Raw genomic sequence first — 26,450 nt, 5'->3', positions numbered from 1 at the left:
GTGCTTTTATGTTTTTTTTCTTTTTCATATTTGAAGTTTTGATATTTTGAGATCTTTACAATTTCAGTTTCTTCGGTTAATTCGGTTTTTACAATTCGGTTTTCAGTTTTTTCGGTTTCGGTTATTCGGTTTCGGTTCGATTTTAATTTTCAAAATATTTTGGTTTTTCAGTTCGGTTCGGTTTAAGCAAAAAACCGAACCGAAAACTGAAAGCACACCCCTACCTGTACAATCAGCTCGCGCGTGTGACCAGTCAAATTCCGGACCAGCCTCCGCGCTCGCCTACCTATTGGGACTCTCGGGAAGTGTTGCACGCGCATCCTATGTACCAGCCACCGCAGTGCGACCGATCGTTGTGTCACCGCACAACGCCGTTTTCTGTTGTTGCTCCCAGTCTCAAGGTTCGTTTGCCTTGCCCGGCCCAACTAGCTGCCGTGAATGATTACAACGAGAAATTGCGTGTTTATAGATGGGAGCAAGCTGCCCTCCTCGCCCAGTTGAAGTGCGAATTTGAGGAGAATATTGTTGACGAAAATCTAGTTGAGGATGTTCCCAACAATGCCGTTCACAATGGGGGTGCTAATCTTGTTGTACCAAATGACGAGTCCCTCAAAGGGATCGTCAAGACCGACAATACGCTGCGGCGAGTGCTCGTCCGGGTATATGATGAGAAGATTGATGATCTTAGTGTTCCAACACATAAGGAATTGGAGATGAGAGAAGATACAGAGACTTTGCTGGAGAAAGAAAATAAAGCCGAAGCCCTTCGATCTAGTTTAGAGCCGAAAGAGAAAGATTTTAGTGTGTTGACAGAGAAGCCGAGTGAGGGAGAGAGCATGGAGAATCAGAGCCTTGTTAATGACATCCAAGCTGGATTTGATATGAAAAAACAAGACAATCAAGAGGAAATGGAGAGAAGCGAAGGTTGTTTGAGGATGAGCTTAAATTAAAAGCGGAAGAGTTGGGTAAGATAGGGGATGCTCACTCCGGTTCGCATGCACTTGCTTGTGTCTATGTGGATTTGAATGTCAGTGATGCCCCACTTCTGAATCTTCAATCAACATCGCTCGACACCGATGCAAGGTTGATCCCTCCACGCAATGACACGCCATGTTTGAGCATTCTGAGAGACATGGACAAGCTTTTCATTTTGGCATGGAATTTTGCCGACAACATTGGGTCTCCTTTGTTGATTTTTTATAGAGGTGATAAAGGGAGACGTTTAGCTGTTCGGTGTGTGTTTGATCCAGGAGGAGACGCCTCGCCAAAGCTTTTGCTTTCAACTATCGTCGTTGGTTTGTGGTTTCCACCTTGAGGACAAGGCGGATTTTAACCGCGGGGGAGTTGATACGATCATATCTCCTAATTATTTAGTATCTTTTATTTCACCATATTTTTTCCATATCTTTGTTTTCTTATTCAATAAGTTAGGGTAGAAGTCTAGCATTATAAATAGGCGAGCTTGTTATCATATTTAATCATCCAATCAATGAATATATTATTTTGGCCAAATGCCTTGCGAAATGCTTTGAATCCATAATTTCCTACGCTACATGCTGCCCGACGGAAGGTCTCCGCGCACAGCCGGAACGTATATCTGATCTGTAGCCGTTGCCTGACGGGTTGGAACCCGCGCACAACCGCCCAGATCCTTATCTCCGCCGACCCTCACAGGCTCCGGATTATCTTTATCTTGTTATTTTCCGTTTTATCGGATCGTTAGGGATTTAGGTCCTTAACATATTAACTTAATAGATCACGTAATCGGATCATTCAAATAAATAGTCATAAATATTATACAATCTTTAGACGATTATGTTGGACCATATTAAAATATTCCAATAGAGAACTTATCCCAAAAGTAAGAATCCCCTCTCAACAACCAATGTACTTGTTGGCCATGACTTGTTTATTCGCCTGACCACCAGTCCAAGTCGGGTCCAAATGTTCTTATTTGACGACTCCTTTATAACAATCCAGACGAGTACTAATACAAGGATGCTCACGAATCCAAAGATTACAATATCCACAATTTTGTCAAGTGGTAGTGTTTCCATAGGATTAGTCATGAATACAGAAGCTCCATAACTCACTCCAATAGATGCCATCAACACGAATGTTGCATACCAGATGACAATGCCATCGCGGCTATCAGGCCCACCACCACAATTGTCATGTCGGTTATATCGTTGATGATGGACTTCTCTATTGTATTCTTCTCCATTAAATATTGTATCATCTGAGATTTTGATGCAATAATTAATTCACATAACAAATTGAGTTAATTTCAATAAAAATTAGCCTGACTTGGATATGTAGAGACTTAAATGTTGGGCGCCATAACTAGTACGACTTGTTAGGATATTAGCATAGATAATATCATGAATGTAAAAGTCGAACCAGTTTGATTCGATGTATATCTACGTTTCGGAGCGATGTTAAGACAATGATTTTCGCAATAAATTTTGGATACGTGATAAAATGTAAGATCATATATAGGGGGTGGGGTGTGTTCAAAAAATTGTTTCATCTTTACTATTAACGCACCCTATATGTATATATGCAAAAGTAATGAAACCTAATTCTAGTTATGATAAGATTCGAATTGGGCCTAAAATATAGTAATTGTACATCAATCCAATACTCAACACAAATTGTACTAGGTAAATTTCCTTTCAGCCTTGCGGGGATTACTTAACGTTCCTTTCAGGTTCCATACTCCCCACAATCTGTACTAGATAAATTTTATTGCATCTTTTGTCAACTTTTCTTATCCTATTTACTCGTGATAAATTGACAACCAAATTAAGAAAAAGTGGCCTTACCTCATCTCGGTTGCACCTAACAAGCCAGATTGAAGGGCCTTCTCCCCATCATCGTCCTTCAAAGGCACAAGAATGTCCAACTTCTTCACCAAAAACTTCAATGTCTCAAGCTGACGATGTTTCACACACAAATGCAACACAGTTTGGCCTCGATGCTGTCTCTCCATAGCAGGAGACAAGTCATTTTCAAGCAGAACCTTCAAGATGTCAACATGCCCTTTCATGGCAGCAATATGAACCGGGTTCATGCCTTGATCATCGATCCACCAGCACATCTCATCGGGGGCTACGGTTAACAACATTCTGGCAATCTCAACATGCCCATGGGTGGACACACTAAAGAAGAGGGTAGGGCTTAAGCAGTGGCGGAGCCAGAAAATTTAGTAAGTCGGGGCTGAAATTTTTAAAAATAATAATACTTAAAATATTTTTTTTAAAAAAATAATAAATTATTTAATTTTGCATATAACTGTTTTTGTAGTCCTAGGTTACTATTTATATTTTCCGCATTAGATTCAACACTTGCAACATTCACTTTTTCCAAGCTCACAACCAGATTGGGAAATGAAATACTACTATAATTAGTTTAAGCACTTGCACTTGAATCATAAATGTTCAAATGAAATTTATATGTTCACACGCTGATTCTATGGGATGGAGGGAGTATTATTTTAATAAAATGTGAGGGAGAATAAGTTAGTGGAATGTAGAGTCCACTATAAAAAATAGTAAAAATTGAAATGTGACAAATTTTGAGGGACGGATGGAAATAGAAAAATGTGACAAAATTCCAAGGAATGAGGGGGTGATACATTGCGAAATCAAAATACGACAGCTAATATTGGAGAAAAACTTTGCACGACTTTGTTTTTTCTAGTAAATCAAAATACGACGGCTAATATTGGAGAAAAACTTTGCACGACTTTGTTTTTTCTAGTCCACTAGAAAAAACAAAGGAACATCTAGATGACATGTAATTCATACTCTAATTATATGTATTTCCACTTTTTTACTTTAAGATTTTTCATACAAATAATGTGATATAATATCAAAGTTATATATTTTGAAATGGTCAAACAACATCTTAAATAGTGTATTTTTTACTATTATATATTACGATGACCTAAAGTATTTCATATTTTAATTATATATTTCTAATTTATACTATGATGACATGAGATATTTCAAACTTCAATTTTATGTGTCCAATTTTCTCGTGTGAGCTTATAATGTATCATCCTTTAATTTATCATATACTAGTTAATTTGGGAAATAAGTTCAAAATTATCTAAGATGTAGTTTTTCCTAGTTGTAAAACAATATCCTAGGTAGAACTGGCGTATTTCATTCTTTAACTATATACAACGATGATGTGAGATACTCCCTTCGTCCAGCAATAGCAGCCCAATTTCTAAAGGGCACGAGTTTTAAGAAAGTGGTGGAGTGTGTAATAAATGGGTTGTGATAATGGAATTCTGGGTCCACTTAAAATGTTTAATTTATAAATTCATCTTTTATAGTACAATAATTTTCTGATTTTAGTTAAATTGTGTTGACATTGTTGATATATTTTATAAACTATATTGACATTGAGTTCCAAAATCCTAAATTTGTTAGTTGTTATTATCTTTTTATAGACCATTAGATCTCTAAAATTATAAAGTTTTAAATTAGTTGTAGTTAGCAATTAAATGATGAGTTAACAATCGACCACACATCCCTGTATGTATTCTATTTATTTATTATATATCTCGTAAATGTATTGTAATTCTCATTAGAAAAAGATTTGGAAAGAGGAAAACATTTTCTATCTACTATATACACTTCTCATCATTTTGTATTGAATTCGTTGGGCCGTGTTTAGAGGTAGGTAGATAGGTGATCCAAGCTGGTATAAAAAGGTGAGATTAATGGGCTTGATATTATTTATCACGTTTTTGAAATAAATAAATCTATGCAACCAAATTTTGTATAACCAAAAATTGGTTTATTTGAAAAAAAAAAATTTATTTATGCATTTAATTAAAAAGTATAGAAAGGAATTAGCTTGTGTTAATATAGAAATACATTAATTTAAACACAATTAGCTTGTGTTAGAAAGGAAAAACTTCAATTCAAGGAATTAGAGTTTTATTCGAAGGAAATCAAATAATTGTACTTTCCTTTTACATTCACTTGTAACTTTGTAAGTAATACATCAGAATAGGGTGTGCCACAGTTAAGGGTGGGGTGGGTCAATACGATATATTGTATCGGAAACATTGTATCGTGTATCGTATCGAAAATATCGATATTGAAGAATTTCATATCGTTATCGTATTGAAAGTTTCGATATATCGAAGTTTCGATATGGATAATATCAATATCATTATCGTATCGATATTTCGATATATCATACCGAAATTCGATATATCGTTAAGAACGATATATCGAAATATCGTTATCGTATCAAATACATGTATATCGAAAAATATAATTTCAAAATCGAAAAATTACACAAAAATTAAATGGATTTATATATATTTATAATTTTAAACTTGAATATGTATTGAATTTCAATATGTTTTGATATATACGATATATATCGTGTATTCGATATAAAACGATATATCGAAAGTATCGATATATATCGTATATTCGATATAAAACGATATATCGCGATATAAGAAAATTCATATCGTTATCGTATCCAAAACTTACGATACAGTATCGTATCGTATCGAAAATTCGATAATTTTTCGATATTTTTCAATATGACACGAGCGATATATCATTTTTTGGTATTTTTCCCCAGCCCACGGTGGCTCGATTCCACTATAAAACATGTCCCTGATACTCCCTCTGTCCCATTAGAAATGAAACGCTTTCCTTTTTTATTTGTCCCATTAAAAATGAAACGCTTCTAAAAATGAAAATTATACTCTCTCTACTTTTTCTTTTTTCTTGCTTTACTCTCTCTTCATTAACTCACAAAACAAAACTTGACTCAACTTTGTTTTACCCAAATAATACCTGCAAGTGTACAGGGCTACTGTAGCAAATAGCAAGCAAGAGTATATCGTATCCCACAGAGACAAATTCGTATCAACTTAACTACCACGAACAAATGTTGACTACTATCTAGAGAATCAGGAAATTTTTGGTTTTGTTCTAACACTACGAAAAGCATATAATGCACAAATAGATAAATATAAGCACTTAAACAAGAAAACAATTAAGCAAGTTGTAGAAAATGATAGAGAAATATGCAGAATTCAAAGATCCGATGCACAACTCATAGCCTAACCCAATTGAAACCGATTTACCATTTAAAGTCTCCAGAATTGTTGAATCAATCACAAATATAGATTAAACCCCCTCCCGAGGTGAGAAATCCGTAGATTAGGTGTATTAATTGAAGTCCCCTTCTAATTCTTAGACCTAACTCCTAATAGTTCGATTAGATTAAAGATCCCACTCAAAACCTCAACTCTCCCGAGTTTTATTGAATTAAGGTGTGAATTATCCCTCTTTCAAGATTAATATTTCACCTCCCGATTACTCTAAGAAACCCTAACACTACCAATTGGTGATCAAGCAATTGACAGGAAAAAGCACATGAATAAACCAAACAATTACAAGAGCTAGATAAAAACGAAGTCAATTGGATTAAAACTATGAATCAATGCATCTTCACCAAGAATTCTACATAAAAGAAGTTTAGTTACTCATGTTCATGGTAAAAAACAAAAAGAAACTAAGCAAAACAATGAAAATCATGATCCGAATTGCAATTGGCGGAAGAATTGAAGCTTGAATCTTCAATCTTCTTCCAAGAGTTCTTCACAAAGAGAGAGATGTGTTTTGTCGCTTGTAGAGAATGAATAGAATTGACCTAATTCTTCCTTCTTATTCCCCTCTTCAAAAATAGCGTTTCTGCTTTGAAAAACGCCAAAATGACGGACCCGGCCGGGTGGAATTAATCTACTGGAAATTCACCCGGCCCGGTGGGACTTCTTGGTACTCTCTGGAATCTCGCAGGCATAATTACGCCACCCGGCCGGGTGGAATTATAGGGTAATAATTCACCCGGCCGGGTGGGAATTTCTGGACAGCGCAGTGTTCGTATAACAGTCATAACTTCTTCTATCGAACTCCGATTGAGGCGTGCGAGATACCCACGCGAAGCTCTTTTGAAGACGAAAAGATTGATATGCATTAGGGGCTGATTGAACTTCAAAATATCCAGTAAATATTGTTTCAAACCAAGGCTGCTGCACATCCACATATTTTGTACCTTTTCCTACACATTCTTAACAAAATGGTCAACATACCAACATAATAGAGAAGTAGATATAAACACGCCTAATAATAGACGAAATATGCTCAAGTTCATACAAAACCACCCTCTAAAACCATGTAAAATCCAAGTATGTCAACTGTATCGAAAAAGCAAATGTTGCATATTTAATAGGTTGGAGGGAGTATCATTCACTCATCCCAAGAACTTTTTTAAAATGTACTCCCTCCGTCCCGCTTAAAATAACACGTTTTCCTTTTTAGTTTGTCCCAACTAAGATGACACATTTCCTTTTTTGGTAACTTTCTCTCTCCAATTAATACACTCAACCACTTTTTCTCACTCCTATTAAAATATCCATCTATCTTCATCTCTCTACTTTAATACCTACACCCACCTTCTCTCTCCAATTAAACACTTTAACCAATAACTCCTAAAATCCTGTGCCGGCTAAGCAATGTGTCATCTTAGCCGGGACGGAGGGAGTAATATTACCGCATTGAATAAATTTCCTCTGGACTCGGTGAATGAATCTTCTATGCTCCGTCGGTACTGATAATAACTGCGGAAGAAATTATTAGGTATTGTACGATCTTCACGCTGGCTTTTCTCTCTCTTCCACGTACAGTACGACCGCGTTGAAGCAGTGCATATGGATACTAATACAACAATGCCCACTAACCCAGCGACTACTATAGCAACAATTTGGCCAAGTGTTACTGTTTCAATAGGATTGGTCATAATAAAGGATGCTCCGTAACTCACTCCAATAGATGCCATCGACACCGACGTTGCATACAAGATGAATCCCAAGAAAACAGTTGCGTAGGTTGGCGTTTGCATTGTTGCGAGTAAGATTACGATGAGAGATGAAATGAAGGCGGTGGTGTTAGCCAAAGAGAAGTATTTGTATAGTTTGGGATGTGAAGATGCCATCACTGCTTTGCCGGCTTTGTGTGATGGAGTGTCTTCCTGCCACACGCCACCCGGGGGGTTGACGGCCGCACTGAATGCCATCGCGGCTATTAGGCCCACCACTACCATTGTCATATCGGTTATCTCGCGTGAGATGCTGGGAAATGGGTCATATGCAAAACGTAGTGACTTTTCAATTTCTGAACGATCAGTTGTGTGTTGGGAGTTCTCTCTCAAGATATCGATCGGTGTTTTGCCCATGGAGTTCGCCGTTAGGTTCTCTACTTTATAGTTATCCGGCAAATATTTTACCATCTGAGATTTTGATACGATTATTCAAGTTACAAATAGAGTTAATGATGCGAAATAATGTACAACGGAAATCAAATACGGAGTATTAGCCAACAACTTAGTTGCCCTTGACAAATTTTTCGGTCAATGCGATATCAAGGTCAACAAATTAAGCTTAGGAACAGACTCATTTCTATTGTAAACATCAATAAATATGCACAAAATGTGAACCTGTATTCTAACTATGCAAAAACAATACATTTTCAAGCATTTTGAACAAGATGGTCGCAACCATTAAGCTTATATATGATGCCTTAACTAATACTCCCTCTGTCCCAATAAAAATGCAACGTTTTCCTTTTTTTGTTGTCCCATTAAAAATAAAACGTTTCCTTAAATGAAAACAACTCTATCTCTACTTTTTCATCTCTCTTACTTTACTCTCTCTTCATTAACTCACAAAACAACACTACATAAAATCCCGTGCCGATTCTCAAATGTTACATTTTAAGTGGGATGGAGGGAGTACTCTATTGTACTCATTTGTATTGGAAACACTAATCAAATACCCACAAAAAACTAAAATATGGAGTACAAATTACTATCAAAATCCTCCCTTAAAATAAAAGGATCAATATGTCCAATCCTATCCTACTGTCAGCCCCACTCTGTCCTCTCGTGATGTTCGAGCTCTCTCTAATTCTTTTCCCCTTCTTAAAAAGAAGGGTCAATAATGATTCGAGGGTAAAAGTGTTATCGACTAAGTTAAGCTTCATTGTCATATTACCTCTTAATCTCTTTGATGAGAAAATATGTAAAATATATAAAGCAACTCCATTTCCTCATTGTCAATCTAACTCATGATAATAATATCGCATCTTTTCTCAACTTATATTAGGCCTCATTGTCATGATAAATTGACAATCAAAGAGAAAGCATGCACCCTTTGTGGATTGATTGTGGTTGCAACTCAAGCCAAATGTATGACTAAATTAAGTAGTACTCCCTCCGCCCTTGAAAATTTGTCACATATTTCCTTTTTCGTTCGCCCCTAAAACTTTGTTACCTTTCACTTTTACCATTTTTAGTAGTGGATCCTACATTCCACTAACTCATTTACACTCACACTTTATTATAAAACTAATATATAAAAGTAGGACCCACATACCACTAACTTTTTCAACCCACTTTTTATTATATTTCTTAAAAGTCGTGCCGGATTAACGAATTATTAGGGATGGAGAGAGTAATAAAATATAAAAATCAAATGGCTAGCTAATTCATGGAACTCTGATAGGCTAGTTTTCGTCACTCGGATTTGATCACTTTTCGCACTTATTAGTTGAATATTTGCATGAGAAAATGCTATTTTGGCAGGGAATGGATCATTAAGTTTGGAAGCTGCTTGATTGAGGCACAAAGAGGAAAACATGCAAGAAAGAGGGCAAACTGACAAAGAATGGAAGAAAGTGAAGGAAGAAGGCAAAGAAGACCCAAACTGGCCAAGCTGTTGGACTGGCCAGTTTGAACCTGACGGGAAAATGACTAAAGCCACTTCCACACATTTGTCAAGGACAATTCTCACTTGCTACACACGCCCATATCAGCCCTTGGAGAGTAAAAAATAAGGAAAATATCTTTTATTGGATATATGTATTAAAAAGACTTAGTCACCAACCACCATCACTCATCACTTTAGCTTTAGTTTAGTTTAGTTACTCTCTCTGTAGGAAACTTTTCTCTCTTCCTTAAGAAGAGAGATTTCAACTTCAAGGCTGCCAAGATCATTGTTCACCATGGGTTGAAGTAGTAGTAATTTAGTAGTAGTGTTTGCTTTCTCTAGTTTGCTTGTTCTTAATTTTGTAGTACTTTTGCTCCTTTCTAAATCTTAGTTGTTGTTGTTGTTGGACTTGTTTTAAAGGCTCATTTCAAGTAGTAATTGCTCTTAGTGTTTATGTATTGAATGTGTTTTAAAGTTTAGTTCTTGTTTGATTTCCGATTTAGCTTGTTGTTTAGTTCTAGTGTTGGTTAAGTTCTTGTTTAGTTAAAACCTTTTTCAAGCTTTTAAAATCAGTTTCTCTTCACCATGTTTAAGAGTTCTTGAAGCTTATTTCTATCATGTTTAAGTGCTTTAATTTTCAGCTTTTCATTTGGTGTTTCCAATGCATGTTTAGGTAGTTTAATTGATGATTTTATGTTTCTCTTGCATTTTTAATTATGTAGCAGCCATCTACTCTCTTTCTTCTCCATATTTTCGTGCCTTATGATGTAGAATTAGGAGAGATATCAGCTTTTAGAAGTTAAGTGAAAGGACCATTAGTTGTAGGCTTTTATCCATTGGTTTTACACCTTGGGTAATAAGGTTTAAGAGACAACAAGTACATGCTTTCTTTTCACTTTTGGCAGCCCTTTTAGCTTAGTTAATTTCTGCACTCAACCTCCATTTACATCTTATTTAGTTTAGCTTTTAGGATTAAATTAGTTTAGCCACTTTTAAGTGTCACAATCCTAGTTTTCTAGCTTTCTTTTAGGAGCCAACACTTAGTTTATTTTTCTTAGTCTTTTAACTTAGTTCATTTTGCTTTCTGAACTTAGGATGCTCATGCAAGTTGCTGCTCTCTTTTCATTTCCGAAATGTTCTTATTTTCGCCACTTCTAAGTTGCCCAATTTACCAACTTGCCCAGTCTACTTTCCAGTTTAAATGCTTTCTTTTACTTGCATGTTATTTTCACTTTTAGTTCCCAATCTTAGTTAAGTGTTATTTATATTTCGTAGTTTATTCCCACCCCCAATTTAGAGCGTGGCGGCATCGCCAAAATCCTTCTAAGTGTGGAAATACATAACGGATGCTACCGTTTCTCGTGGGTTCGACACCCTAACTTACCATATACTAATTAATAGTATTTTGGAAAGTGGGAACTTATAAATCTTGTTGAATAGGAAGGCACACGCGCCTACGACACGCGTGCAAAACCCCTTCCTTTCAAACTCAAACAAAAGAGTTGGCACTTACCTCATCTTGATTGCACCTAACAGCCAAATGCAAGTGTCTCCCCATCATCATCCTTCACATTCACATGATCGCGCATTTTCTCAGCCAAACACTTCAACGTCTCAAGCTGGCGATGTTTCACGCACAAGTGCATCACAGTCTGGCCTCGATTCAGTCTCTCCATAGCCGGATACAAGTCCAGATGAAGCAGCAGCTCCAAGATCTTGACCTGCCCACTCATGGCTGCAATATGAACCGGGTTCATACCCTGATCATCTTGCCACCAGCGCATCCTAGGGGCTACAGATAACAATTCTCTGGCAATCTCAACGCGCCCATTTTCGGCTGCAAAATGTAAGAGACTTGTTGAACGTGGAAATGAAACATGATCAACAAGAAACGGATGTTGTTGCACAAGTATTTGGAAAGTTGCTACATCATTCTTTGTTGCAGCATCATATAGTTTCGTTTTAGCTTCTTCTGAGACCATTGTTTCACCCAACTATATTTTCTCCTGCTTGTGATTTGGGAACTCATGATGTATATATATTATGTTTGTTCATATATTCAACACAAGAGTAGGTGAGACATGACAGCCTGGCTATATTTAAAAAATACATTCATTCAAGGTTGACTTGATTTATGAGCGGATCCAGCTACATATGCTTGATTAATTGATAGCCTATAATAGAAGCTGTAAAGTTAGAATATATTTATTAAAAGAATTCATATTTTTAGAAAAATAAGTTTATATACACATGTTTGATACAACTCTGAATATATTTCAGAATTGCTAACATGCGTTTGATACAAGTGAGAGAATTTATTCATGGTAGTATATTCCCTAATTTACCATCACTTTTTTTATTGTGGGTCCAATTTACCCTTCACAACCCTAGATCAACATAAGCGGGAGACAAAACAAGAACAGCCGACATTCCCAACTCTTCACTCTAGCGGCAGACAAATCTGAGAAATCAAGAGGTTTAACAACTGGTATTTCACTCTTCTCTTCTTCCTACAAGTTTTGTTGAATATTTTCTTGAATATTGAAGTAACTCGTCTAAACTAGATGTCAAAAATTGGTTAGGAAAAAAATGGGAAGTATGAAGAAATATTGGAGTATATTAGTGTACAATTTTTCGAAGCTTGATGACACATGAGTAAAATATAATTTGGTTAAATTTTGACCAAAACTTGATGTCACTTGAGTAAAATATGTTTTTGTGTATAGTTTGTTAAGCTGACACACCTTGTAATATTTTGGTTGAATTGTGACTGAATTAATGGAGTTTGATTTGTATTGGACTTGTATGTCTCTTTCACCTTGTAATATGTATTGCACTTGTATGTCTGTTCTAGTTGTAATGTTAATATCTCTATCATATTTCTATCAAATTCTCACTAATATATACTCCCTCCGTCCCACTTAAAATGCAACATTTGAGAATTGACACGAGATTTTATGTAGTGTTGTTTTGTGAGTTAATGAAGAGAGAGTAAAGTAAGAGAGATGAAAAAGTAGAGATAGAGTTGTTTCCATTTAAGGAAACGTTTCATTTTTAATGGGACAAACAAAAAAGGAAAACGTTGCATTTTTAATGGAACAGAGGGAGTACATTCTTTCATCCATCTCAAAGAGTCACAGTATAACAACATTCAGAAAAAGTTGTGTTTGTGCAATAAAATAAAACCAAGTATGACCCTCAACATTTTCACTTTCTTGTAGGTTCACTAACCATGGATGACTCCTACCTATCCCGTGACAATGACGATCCAGATCAGACTCAAAATGGTTGGTTAGTTTTGAACTTCTCTTATTAAGTAAGACGAAAGACCGATAAAACTGGGCGTTACATATGTGTGATTTTCTCTTCTCGCTAACTTAATTTGTATAAATTGTAGGATGTTTTGCGCAACAACCGGTATATAGTTCTCGTTCGTACCAGGTGTACCAAGCTAGAGTAACGATATTTAAATCTCTTCATGTCAAAATTGACTAGAATTTATTTGAACTCCAGGTTGGTAGATAAAATTTGATTTCGATGTCGTCTATTTTCCATATTTCATACCACTAATTCATAAGAATATGGTATATGTTTCTTTGTTATTAGTCAATAAAGTTGACTCAAATTTTAACCTGTAACCTGATAGTTGAAAAATCAAAATTAGATTGAATAATATTATGGTTGTTACATGAATTTTGGCACAACATTTTGGTTTTAGAAATTTATTCACGTGGTCAAACCGTGTGAAACCATAAAAAATGATTTATCATCTTCAAAGATCATAGCAGTCTTCAGCAAGTGTAATCTTATGCTCCTTTCATATCAAATTAATATTTTATCATTTCAGTCATTGTTTCATTCAGCCAAATCTATTTTCGCCTCTTTTTTTTTTACATAACAAGCCTTGAAAGTTGCTAACTCATGATGTATATATTCACACACACACACAGAGTGATTGAGACATGTTCAGACAGGCACATGTATTCAGACAACCTGGCAATGTTGACTTAGAAAATAAGAGCATCCGCAACGCTTCCTCGTTGCGGACTCGGTCTCGTCTCGACGAGACGAGACGGCATCGAGACAGCGTTGCGGCTCCCGTCTCGTCTCGACGAGACGAGATGTCTCGACGCCCGACGCGTCCCGGCGAGGCAAGCCTCGAGCTCGCGAGACACGCGCCCGGCGCCACGTGGCGCGCGCGGGCTGCTGGCGTGACGCCCACTCGCCGACCCGCGAGTGGGCGTCGGATTTATGACGTCATAATTCAATTTTTTTTTAAAATCAGATTTTTCAAAAAAATAAAAAATAAAAAATTAAAATAAAAAACGGTAATATTACCTGAATGGTCATATTTTTAATTTTTTTTTTATATATATTCTATATATACTCTTCTTCATTCTCCATTTTACACACAAACACACATCTATTCTCTCATCTCTCTTTCTTTCCTCTCCAATCATTTCTATAAAATCATTCCTTTATTTTTTTCTTCTCCCAAATTTAATCAATTATGGATCCATTTGAGCAAATGCGTCGAAGAATGGAAGAATCGCTAGAAGCAGATCGACGTAGGGAGGAGGAAGCCGCCGCGCCTCCTAGGCGACGCCGGACATACATCCACCGTAACCGGGAGGAAGCCGCCGCAAGGTTGGAACGTGATTACTTCAGTCCGAACCCGGTGTGGGGAGATATCTACTTCTTTCGCCGTTTCCGTATGTGACGCCCGCTATTTTTGCATATCGCGAATACATTGGCGGCACGGGAAGAGTTCTTCAGAGAAGGGTTCGACGCTGTTGGCTGTCCTAGCCACACGACGCTCCAGAAATGTACTGCGGCGATCCGTCAGCTTGCTACTGGACAAACGGCGGATGCGTTCGACGAATACCTGCACGTCGGAGAATCCACTGGGCGACTTTGTTTGTTGAACTTCTGCAAAGGCGTCCGGGCAGCCTTCACCGCCGAATTTCTGAAGAAGCAAACCACCGCAGATTGTCAGTTTCTGCCCCGTCTTCACGAACAAGTGCACGGATTCCCCGGGATGCTCGGGAGTGTCGATTGCATGCATTGGCAATGGAAGAATTGCCCTGTGGCGTTGAAGGGGTCATACATGAGCGGCCACAAAGGCACCCACCCCACCGTTATACTCGAGGCCGTCGCCGACTACCGGCTATGGATTTGGCATGCGTATTTCGGGGTCCCCGGCTCGAACAACGACATCAACGTGCTCAACAACTTCGACCTCTTCGCTGAAGTTCTGAATGGTAAAGTGCCGGCCATCAACTTCGTCGCTAACAATCGCTAGTATAAAATGGGGTACTATCTTGCCGACGACATCTATCCGAAGTGGCCAACCTTCGTGAAGACGTTCAACAGGCCTACGGACGAAAAGCAGTCTCTTTTTGCGCAGAAGCAAGAGTCTGCTCGCAAGGATGTGGAGAGAGCGTTCGGGGTTCTCCAAGCTCGATGGAACATTATCAAAGCCCCGGCTCGACATTGGTTTATGGAGAATATGGTCGACATTATGTATACGTGCATAATCTTGCACAACATGATTGTCGCCGACGAAGGACCTGAGGCGGGAAATTGGTTCAACCCTGAAACCCCTGGAAGCTCAACCGCAAGTAGTCCGCCTCGAACGGGAGTGCATCCGTCTTTGCAAGAGCGGTTGTCTATTCGGGCAAGGACACGTGATTCTACCGCCCACGCCCAACTCCAGGAGGATCTAATGGAGCACATTTGGGCAAAATTTGGCAACCATTAGATGATCGTCACTAGAGAACTCCTTCTTCTGCTTCTTTGCCTCCATTTTTTTTTATTTGAGTTTAAGTGTGCAATTTGTAATTTCTAGCTTTTTTATTATGTCTTTTTTATTTTTTTATGTATTTTAAATTGTAATTTTATTTTATTTATAATGAAGTGTGTTTTTTATTAATTGAATTTGTTGGAATTAAAAATAAAAAATGAAATTGAATGAATAGTTAAGAGATGGTTAAGAGATGGAGGGTTGCAGGTGCTGTCTCTTAGCTAAGAGATGAGCTGAAAAGTACAGTGGGGCCCATGAATAGTGAAGAGATGAGACGGTTAAGAGACGGATAAGAGATAGCGTTGCGGATGGACTAAGATAAGCGGATCTAGCTACATATGCTTGGTTAATTTAGACAGAGTAATTGAGACATGTTAAGACAGTCATGGCAATGTTAACTCAATAAAGTTAGAAAAGTTAGTATAATATGAGACCACTTTTTTATACTTCCTCCGTCCCACTTTAGAAATTCCGATTTACTACTTTTGGGTGTCCCATTTTAGGAGTCTCGTTTGTAATATTTTATTATTGGTAATAGGCCCCACATTCCACTCACCTTTTCTCACTCACATTTTATTATAAAACTAATATATAAAAGTAGGACCCACATTCCACTATCTTTTTTCACCAACTTTCCTTTATATTTCTTAAAACCTGTGCCGAACTCAACCTGGACTTCTAAAGTGAGACGGAGGGAGTATTAATTTTATAATAAAATATGAGTGAATTGAGTTAGTGGAATGTGAGACCTACTTAACATTTATTGTAAAAATTAAGTGTGACTTTTATTATGGGACATAGGAAGTAAAATTTATAAAGAAAAATGAAAAGCTGATCCATACACATGTTACAAGAATTTTGACATTTTTGTGTTAGAAAAGTATTCATATGATCAAGATCATAGTGTGAAACCATAAAAAAATAATTTAACGTCGTCAAAGATCATAGCTAGAAATGTGTTTTACCGTTTCAAAAACCATAAAAAATGATTTACAGTATGCATAAATACTTATAATCTTAATACTCCTTTCGTTTCCAATTAAAATCATCTTATTTTATCAGTTTGATCCGTCTAAAAAATTAATCTACTTTGTACTTTTAAATTTTTGAAAATTTTGGTCACATTATCCATAATAGTCCATAGACACTATATCAATTACTCTTTTCTAATCCTACTCAACTTTAATGAAAAACCTCTAAATGAGGGGGACCTAGAGAAATGAAAAAAAAGAAAAGAAACCTAATCTAAGTCAAATATGTCAGTCTTTCTGTTACGGATGGAAAAACTTGAGATAGACATCATAGACAGTGAAAATTAAAAGTTCTCAATAGTAGTGGTTGCACCAAATTAAGTGGAGTACATTAAAATATTTTCCGTTCATAATTGACTTGAATATTTTTGAAATTAAGTTGGTGGATAAGATTTCCGATATCTGTTTTGCAACCTTTTAGACTGTAGTGGCCATAAAGTAGTCACGTGTTCTAACCATGGAATAAAATAGTACTACTAATAGCAAATAATATCACTTGCTAATATCACGAACTTGTGTTTTTTCCACGAATTTTGAAATTGGCAAATAATATCACAAATTTTACCTTGAATTTGTTATTTCCAGGGACGGATCCAGGAATATAAATGGAAGGGGGCAAATATAAAGAAATTTTAGAATTTGAGAAATTATTAAATAAAATAGTACTCCCTCCGTCCCATTGAAGACGACCCACTTTCCTTTTTAGTTTGTCCCAACCAAGATGACCCATTACCAAAAATGGAAACCCCTTTATCTCTACTTTATCTCTCTCTCTTACTTTACTCTCTCCACTTAACACACAAAATAAAGTTGTATAAAATCCCGTGCCGCCCAAGAAAGGGGTCATCTTCCTTGGGACGGAGGGAGTACTATATATCAATATTGGAGGAGGGGCATTTGCCCCACCTGGTAATACATTACATCCGTCCCTGGTTATTTTCCACCAATGAAAAAAATTCCGGCTATATTAATAGATTGAAGAACAATTTTGGACGATGTGCTTCAAGAAAAACTATCTTCAAAGATTGAAAAACTTGAAACTCTCGAAATTGTTGTCAAGAAATTATGAAAAAAAATTCGTAAAATAAAATTATTTGCCTTAGTTTTTGCATTGGTGGGAAATAACAAACACATGGTAAAGTTCGTGGTATTATTTGTCAATTTCAAAGTTCGTGGGAAAAACCTAACTTTTTGAAAATTCCATGATATTAGGTGTCAATATCCCTTTTTAATACTATGGACTCTGTACCAATTTATTATTATTATTATACGGAGTATGCATGTTCACACACACCTTTACTTAGAGCATCCATAATAGAAATAGGCCAGCTATAGGCCAACCACTCTCTCTCCCTGCCAAGTCATCAGCACTAAAAATCCACCTGCCACATCAGCATAGGCCAGCCGCAATAAAAATAATTCAAAAATAACTACATTTTACAGAATAAAATTTACGATTAAATTACGGAATTAAATTTACGAGACATATACGGGAAAATTCATTCATTTCATTAAAAAAAATGTACATAGATAAAAAAAAATACATGATTTTTTTTTTAAAAAAAAAGGGCTTCCACACACGAGCCCTGCCACTCTCTACTCCTCGTCGTCGCCGCCGCCATCCTCGCCGCCACCCGGGGTATCTGAGCCCGCGTCTAAACCCCCCACCACTGCCCTCGAGGCATCCAAATCCACCCGCATGTTCTCGAGCATCGAGTAGAGGAACCTCTTCTCCGTGGGGTCGGTTGCGGCCTTCCACTCTTGGAAGACCGCGAACATTCGTTCCTCCATTTTTGCATGCGAGAATGATGTGTATGCGCATGGGGGGGCGGGTGCCGAGATGACCTCCTGGGTCGATAGGGGGGATCCTCCTCCCCTAGCTGCCCGTTGCGCCCGCTTTTGGCCAACCGGGCGAGGACGACGAGTAGAGGATGGAGGGGATGGAAACTACTCAGCATCCGGGGGGAGGTCGTGGGATCCGCTGCTGCCGCTGTAGTCGCCGGAATAGTTCAACCTCTGCTTCTTCGGCCACCCAACGTCGCACCCCGCCCGGAACTTCTCGGAGTCCTTCAGCAACACATAGCATTCCCAGAAGAGGAACTCCTTATACTTCCCCGACAAGGGGAACTGACTCTCCGCTATCCTCCGGGCGTCCTCCTCATTCTGCTCACTAGTCAGCTGGCGGAGGGCGTTGGCGTACAACCTCGAAAACCGGCTGACCGCGGCCCTGATCCGTTCCCACCCCTTCCGGCACTCCTCCCCGCTGTAGTCCTTCCCATGCGGGCAGTTCCTCCTGTAGGCTGCTCTAATCTTCGCCCACATGTTGACGACCCGCTGGTTGTTCGCAACCAGCGGATCGTCGCAGACCGACAACCACGCCTTGGCCACACCGGCGTACTCATCCTCCGTCCACTTCCTCCGCATGGGAGTGTCGTGATCACCTTGCCCTTCCCCTTGCCCTTCTTCTTCTTCGGCGCGGCCCGACCCGCTGGAACGGGAGTGTCCGGATCCCTGAGATCGATCCCCATCTCATGCAATGACAAAAGGTCATCGCCAGTGAACTGCGTCTCCATTGGGGTCGATGTGTGAGACGAAGCCGTCAAAAAATCAAGAGAGGGACGATAGACCGTGTCCCCCCCCGGTGGCCCCTGCATCCCGGGATGCATACCGGACTGCATCCCTCCCTGCCACATCATCCCCATCATCTGCTGCATCATCTGCTGCTGCATCTGAGGCATACCTCCCCACCCCGGCCCTGACTGCCCGCCGCTCGCCTGCACCCCGCCGGGCATTCCATTCTCCCTGGTTCCCTCCCTGCATGCCCCCCGGTGCTCCAGCCATCATCCCCATCAACTGTTGCCAAGGGACGTTAAACCCTGGCCCTATCTGCCCGCCCATCTGGCCCCATCCAGATCCCACGGGTACCGTGGGAGTATGAGAGCCGCTCGTCGCCGGACTGGACTCGTTGTTGTTGTCCATCGCTCGATGTTGCTCTTGTACAGAAATTTAGAAAGAGAGAAAACTCGTTAAAACAAGTGGTGCAAATGGAAATGAAACTAAAATCGCGTATATATAGGTTTTCAAAAAATAAAAAAATAATAAAAAATTGAAAATATGCGCTGGCCGATCGCTGGTCGATCGGCACGCCACAATGGCGGCCAGCGCACCCGAATCGGCTAGCCCACGCCGATTTTCTCCCCGATTCTCGGCTGGCTGGTTACAATGGTTCGGCTAGCCGCTATTGTGGATGCTCTTATAGGTGATAGTCTGAAAATGTTTAACAGAGAACTGCATTAAGGTGTTGACCCAGGAAAGAGTGCTTACTTAAACTATGAGAAATGAAAAGAAAAAAAACCAATCTATTCACATATGTGATTTCTCTTCTCACTGTGTTTATTCTTAATTTAGTCTGAATAAATGATGTTGCATCTCTGTCTTATTTGGTTAAAAAACTTTACAAATCTGATATGTTACTCAAGAATCTAGATAGTGAAAACATTGACCCGGCATTGACTTGAGGTCTTCGTCGTTCCCAACCAATAATTATTTTGGAAACTAATTTTCCAATATTTTAAAAGAAAAACCTAAAATCTCATCCACTCACTCCCTGTAAATAGTAGCTTTCGTTATTTTACAATAAATTTTGATTATCCTTAATATATTTTGTGATCTTGTGAATAGTACCTTTCGTTGTTTTACACTAAATTTTGAACATTATTAATAATATATTTTGTATATATATGTTATTTATTTATTTTATTTATTATGTCTTAAACGTATTGTACTCACTCCGTCCCACAAGAATATGCATTTTTTCATTTTTAGTCCGTACCACAAGAATATGCAATTTTCTAATTTTGGAAACTTTTTTCTCTTTATTGAGGTGAGACCATTTTTCACTAACAATACTTTAATTACTATTTCTCTCTATCTCTCACTTTCTTTACTAATTTTGTATTAAAATCCGTATCAAATTCAAAGTGTATATTCTTTGAGGATGGATGGAGTATTTCTCATTCGAAAGAGATTTGGTTTATAGGAAAACATTTTCTATCTACTATATACACTTCCTCAGCATCTCATCCAAGACGCCCAGTTGTCCCACCATTGTTGCAATATGTAGGAGATTTCTTGAACGGGAGAATGAAACTTGATCAACAAGAAATGGATGTTGTTGCACAAGTGTTTGGAAGGTTGCTTCATATAGTTTCTTTGTAACTGCTTCTGCTGCCATTGTTTCAGCCAAATCTATTTTCGCCTCTTTTTTTTACATAACAAACCTAGAAAGTTGCTAACCCATGATATATATATACATTGGGTTTATATGTATATTCACACACACAGAGTAATTAGACATGTTCAGACAGCCTGACAATGTTTAAAAAAAACCTGGTTGACTTTGAAAATAAGATGAGCGGATCCAGCTACATATGCTTGATTAATTTAAAAAATTAATAAAGAAAAATGAAAAACTGATCCATACACATGTTACAGGAATTTTGGTGAAACCATAAAAAATGATTTAACGTCGGCAAGGATCAGAGCTGGAAATGTGTTTTACCGTTTCAAAAACCATAAAAAATGATTTACAGTATGTATAAATACTTATAATCTTAATACTTCTTTTGTTTCCAATTAAAATCATTTTATTTTATCATTTCGATCCGTCTAAAAAAATTAATTTATTTTCACTTTTAAAATTTTGAAAATTTTGGTCACATTATCCATAGTCCATAGACAACTCTTTTCTAATCCCACTCCACTTTAATAAATTTGCCTATATATGTTCACAAACCCTGAATAGGTGTGAGTTGTTTTTGACCCTTTCAAGGTTAAAAAAAAAAAAAAACCAACTCTAAAAGAGGTTGACCAAGAGAAATGAAAGAAAAAAATACTAATCTAATCAAATATGTCAGTCTCTCAGTTACAGCTGGAAAAACTTGAGATAGACATTATAGAATTTAAATTAAATATAGTAATTGTTAGATGTTTTGTGCCACTACTTATATAACAAGTTCTCATTAGTAGTGGGTGCACCAAATTAAGTAAATACTACATTTAAATATTTTCCGTTCATAATTGACTTGAATTTTTTTGAAATTAAGTTGGTGGATAAAATTTGATTTCCGATATCTGTTTTGCATATATAGAGACATTTTAGATGATGTCTTCCTATTATTATCAGATGTAGTAACATGATAACTGATAAATCGTAATTAGATAGAATAATATTATGGTTGTTACGTTACAGGAATCTAATCTAGTGCAACCTTTTAGACTGTAGTGTCCATAAAGTAGTCACATGATCTGACCATGTGAAACCATAAAATATTATTTGTTCTTGTTTATCGTTTCATGCAAATGCATTATATTGTAGACAGATCATAAAAATAAAATAGTAGAGTATGTATTTTTAATACTATAACAAAGACCTGCATTCAGGTGTTGACCCAGCAAAGAAGATGAATGCTTAGTTCAATGATTTAAATTATGAGAAACGAAAGAAAAAAAAAAACTAATCTATTCACATATGTGATTCTCTCTTCTCATTTTATTCTTAATTTAGTCTGAATAAGTGATGTGGCATCTTTGTCTTATTTGGTTTAAAAACTTAAAAAATTTGAGATATATAGTTACTCTAGCTAGATAGTGAAAATTTAAAAGATTGACCAACAACTTAATTTGTATAAACTGTAGGATAACTTGTACCAAGTCTTGTAGAGCATCCGCAACGCCGTGCTTTTCAGAGTGAATATGACTGCTCAATGGCAGAGCATGGCAATGAGCACACGGTGCTCACACGCCTGCATGTGCTCGAGCACGAGTTACGTTGTGCCATCAAGTGCAGCACCTCCCGTGCTTTTACATGCTTTATTCGTTTCTTGAATAAAATCACCAACACCTCCCTGTGAATTGGCAATCGAAATACTACTGTCAACGTTGTATTCTTGCAGTATCGTTGTAATACTGAAATCATTTTCCAAAACTCGAGCTACATTGTGCATTGAAATAAAAACTCTAAAATTACACATCAATTAATCTGATCAAACCATCGAAAGATTCGATGAGCGAATGTCTGATCTTCTTGATGCTGTTTCGTGCTCTTCCACGCAGAGTGCAACTGCAGTATATGACTATAGGCGCCCACTAACAAAGAGATGCCCATAAACACAAGGACAAGTATCGTAGCAATCAGGCCAACCGTTACTGTCTCCACAGGATTTGTCATGATAAAGGTAATTCCATAGCTCACTCCAATCGACGCCATCGACACCAGCGCCGCGTACCAGATGATAATCACGAAAACAGGCGCGCTAGTCGGCGCTCGGAAGGCCACGAGTAGGATCACGAGGAGGGATGAGACGAAAGCGGTGGTGTTAGCGCGAGAGAACTGTTTGTACAGATCCGGATGAGAAGATGCCATCACTGCTTTGCCGGCGCTGTGTGTTGACGAGTCTTCCTGCCACACGCCGCCCGGGGGGCTGACGGCCGCCTGGAACGCCATGGTGGCGATCAGGCCCGCCACTACCATCGTCATGTCGGTTACCTCACGGAATTCGTTGAAAATGAACGGCTCGGTTAAGCGTAGTAGGACTTTTTCGGTTTCGGAATATGTGGATGTGTGTTGCGAGCGCTCTCGCAAGATATCAAGCGCGGTTTTGCCCATGGAATTCTCTGTTAGCTTCTCTATTGTTTTGTTTTCTTGCAAATATTGTACCATCTGAGATTTTGATACAATAATAATTTAATTCACAAACAGAGTTAATGGTAGTAAATGGATTGTGGAAATCTATTGGAAATAATCCCCTCATATATTTGGTAATGCATCTCATACTAGGGAAATGGATCACCTGCTGCAGCAGGTGCTGTGCCATTTCTTACACAAACAATAAATAAAAGAAAAGGAAAAAGAAAAATGATAAAAAAAAGGAAAGCTGCGTTTTATTCACAGACTGCTGTGTTTTAAACACAACCACCCTGCTGCAGGGGATCCTTCTTCCTCCTACTAGACTATAAAATTACAAGTGGGCAAAATGTATTGAGAGATTAAAACATGTTTGACGAGGTAGATACGAATTGAGTTAATTGATTGTCGATGCAACTTGAGTCGAATGTATGACTATAGACAATTACGAAGAGGGTAAGAGGCTTATGATCAAATTTATCCAAATTTTACGTAAATTAATATGCAAAAATAATAATTTGAAGAAACGACAAAATATGTAGCAAAAATATCATCAAATGTTATTTTTTATGTATCCACCCTAACTATAGTATTGTGAAGGACATACAAAAGAGTTGGCAGTTACCTCAACTTGATTGTACCTAACAGCCAAATGCAAGAGTGTCTCCCCATCATCATCCTTTGCGCGCGCAAGATCGCCCAATCTCTCCACCAAAAACCGCAGAGCTCGAAGCTGATGATGTTTCACGCACAAGTGCAACACAGTCTGGCCACGATGCAGTCTCTCCATTGCAGGAGACAAGTCATGCTCAAGCAGAACCTTCAAGATATCAAGATGCCCTTTCATGGCAGCAACATGAACCGGGTTCATGCCTTGATCGTCGACCCACCAGCACATCTCAGGGGCTATAGAAAAACAATTTTCCGGCAATCTCAACGTGCCCATTTGCAGCTGCAATATGAAGGAGATTTCTTGAACGTGCGAATGAAACTTGATCAACAAGAAATGGATCTTGTTGCACGAGTGTTTCGAAAGATGCCACATCGCCCATCGTTGCAGCATCGTATAGTTTCTTTGTAACTGCTTCTGCAACCATTGTTTCAGCCAAATCTATTTTTGCCTCTTTGTTACATATAATTAATCTTGTGATTCTCTAACTCATTATGTATATATAGTAGTATTATGTTTAAATGTATATTCACGCAGACACATAGTAGATGAGACATGTTAAGACAACCTGGCAATCTTTAAAAAATGACCTGCCATTAAGGTTGACCTAGAAAAGAAGATGCGTGGATCCATATGTCTGACAGTTAAGGCTCATAACATTATTCAAATTAAAGGACAAAAACTGATCTATTCACACATTACATCTGATTTTATTTTCTCTCTCTTTATTTTGATGTAAATCTCTAATAATCTGAGATAGTCATTATAGACTCTAAAAGTTAAAAATGGTTTCCTTCGTAGTCATTAGCAGATGTAATTAATTAAGGTGCACCAGGGAGTACTAGTATATGTCATGACTCATTACTCATGATAATATAGAACAATTTTATATGATATCTTCTTAATAAATACTACTCCCTCCATCCCACAAGAATATGCACTCTTTTCTTTTTAGTTCGTCCCACAAGAATATGCACTTTCTATTTTGGAAACTCTTTTCTCTCTAATGAGGTGAGAACCATTCCCACTAATAATACTTTAATTACTTTTTCTCTCGACTTCTCTCTTACTTTATCAATTTTGCATTAAAACTCGTGGCGAATCCAAAATACATATTCTTTGAGGATGAAGGGAGGATTCAGTAAAAGTTAGACTAAAATTATCTCATACTACGACATAGTACTATGTAGTACTCCCTCCGTCCCATAAAAGTTGAGTCGTATTCCTTTTTAGTCCGTCCCAACAAAGTTGAGTCATTTCCTTTTTTAACAAAAGACAAAACATCTAATCACTCTTACTTTATTCCATCATTTACTTTACTCTCTCTTATCTTTCCTACTTTTTTTATCTCTCCTATTTATTTAATATAAATTCTTAATCTCCGTGCCCAAAAGTTTTGTCTCAACTTTTATGAGACGGATGGAGTAACATGGATCATAATTAGATAGAATATAATTTTTGTTGTTACAGGAAATCTAGCGCAATATTTTATTGTTAGAAATGTAGTCACATGATCTAACAGTGTGAAACCTTAAAAAATGACAATACTGTAGGCAGTTCATAACTAGTTCTACATTTTTCAAGAAAGTATTGTGGAGTAGGTGTATATTTTAATTTTTATATACTATAGCTTCTAATATTATAATATATTCACACAACAGTAGGCGAGCCTTTAAAAATTCCTGATAATTTATTCAAATCAAAAGAGGAACGACATTAAGAAATTTCCTTACTCTCTATTTTTTTAATGCAATCTGAAAGATTGATCTATGTTCATTCACCTCTTGGTATAACAACCAGAAAAATTGAGATAGTCATACTTTATTTTTTTTTTCATTTTATTTATTAAAGTACAGCCTCCTTCCCTCAAATATTGGCACACTTTGACCAGACATTAGTTTTAAGAAATGTAATAGAAAGTGAATTGAAAAGGTTGGTGGGACGTGAGTCATACTTTTAAAGTATTAGTTTTATAATAAAATGTGAGTGTGAATGAGTTAGTGGAATATGAGGTCCACTATAAAAAATGGTAAAAAGTGGAGTGTGTCAAACTTTCAAGGACGAACCGAAATGGTAAATTGTATCAAGCTTTCGGGACGGAGATAATATCATTTTTCTAAATGTCATGCTTAAAATAGGAGCATGTGCAATAGAGTAAGTAATAGGTACTCCTCCCATTCCAGTTTTCTTGTCCGACATGAGATTTTAGGAGTTATTGATTAATGTATTTAATTGGAGAGAGAAAATGTGGGTGCAAGTATTTGAATAGAGAGAGAAATAGAATTGAATATTATAATTGGAGTGAGAAAAAAATGATTGAGTTTATTAATTGGAGAGAGAAAGTTTCCATAAAATAGAAATGTATCATCTTATTTGAGTCAAATTAAAAAGGAAACATGTTGAGACGAAGATAGTAGTAGTAGGTATTCTATCTATTTAAATATTTTAAT

At 37.4% G+C, this 26,450-nt stretch overlaps 3 protein-coding genes, 1 long non-coding RNA gene and 2 pseudogenes across 5 annotated transcripts; 1 reads left to right on the top strand and 5 right to left on the bottom strand.

The window, feature by feature from the left end:
• The first annotated feature begins 323 nt into the window (after window positions 1–323).
• LOC148931851 (uncharacterized) lies at window positions 324–1,315 on the top strand (annotated as a pseudogene).
• A 632-nt stretch (window positions 1,316–1,947) lies between these two features.
• LOC125213573 (uncharacterized) lies at window positions 1,948–3,202 on the bottom strand. The gene is made up of 2 exons (XM_048114199.2): window positions 2,826–3,202; window positions 1,948–2,239 (listed from the first exon to the last, which is right to left on the bottom strand). Exons 1-2 carry the CDS (start codon window positions 3,125–3,127, stop codon window positions 2,236–2,238), a joined length of 306 nt encoding a protein of 101 aa, XP_047970156.1. The 5' UTR covers window positions 3,128–3,202; the 3' UTR covers window positions 1,948–2,235.
• A 3,247-nt stretch (window positions 3,203–6,449) lies between these two features.
• On the bottom strand, window positions 6,450–11,793 carry LOC148931849 (uncharacterized). The gene has a single exon (XM_089064551.1). The coding sequence runs from the start codon at window positions 8,332–8,334 to the stop codon at window positions 7,567–7,569; it is 768 nt and encodes a 255-aa protein (XP_088920677.1). The 5' UTR covers window positions 8,335–11,793; the 3' UTR covers window positions 6,450–7,566.
• Window positions 11,341–11,793, bottom strand: LOC148931850 (protein ACCELERATED CELL DEATH 6-like). Its single transcript, XM_089064922.1, has one exon. The coding sequence runs from the start codon at window positions 11,791–11,793 to the stop codon at window positions 11,341–11,343; it is 453 nt and encodes a 150-aa protein (XP_088921048.1).
• Window positions 11,794–18,133: 6,340 nt separating this feature from the next.
• Window positions 18,134–20,084, bottom strand: LOC148931848 (uncharacterized). Its single transcript, XR_016135352.1, has 2 exons — window positions 20,001–20,084; window positions 18,134–19,912 (listed from the first exon to the last, which is right to left on the bottom strand). It is a non-coding gene; the product is annotated as an uncharacterized LOC148931848 (long non-coding RNA).
• Window positions 20,085–22,621: 2,537 nt separating this feature from the next.
• LOC125202383 (uncharacterized) lies at window positions 22,622–24,505 on the bottom strand (annotated as a pseudogene). The gene is made up of 2 exons (XR_016135385.1): window positions 23,956–24,505; window positions 22,622–23,366 (listed from the first exon to the last, which is right to left on the bottom strand). The product of XR_016135385.1 is annotated as an uncharacterized LOC125202383 (transcript).
• Window positions 24,506–26,450: the final 1,945 nt, after the last annotated feature.

The sequence above is a fragment of the Salvia hispanica genome, chromosome 2, assembly GCF_029641045.1.
Source record: "Salvia hispanica isolate PSC_SH4W2 chromosome 2, Shi_PSC_v1, whole genome shotgun sequence".
NCBI classification, from domain to species: domain Eukaryota; kingdom Viridiplantae; phylum Streptophyta; class Magnoliopsida; order Lamiales; family Lamiaceae; genus Salvia; species Salvia hispanica.
The sequence above is the reverse complement of the archived record's forward strand: the minus strand, read 5'-3'. Positions and strand labels throughout refer to the sequence as shown.

Bases quoted from the DNA above. Each gene is read 5' to 3' on its own strand.
- LOC125213573 (XM_048114199.2), bottom strand. From the start codon at position 3,127: ATGTTGTTAACCGTAGCCCCCGATGAGATGTGCTGGTGGATCGATGAT.
- LOC148931849 (XM_089064551.1), bottom strand. From the start codon at position 8,334: ATGGTAAAATATTTGCCGGATAACTATAAAGTAGAGAACCTAACGGCG.
- LOC148931850 (XM_089064922.1), bottom strand. From the start codon at position 11,793: ATGGTCTCAGAAGAAGCTAAAACGAAACTATATGATGCTGCAACAAAG.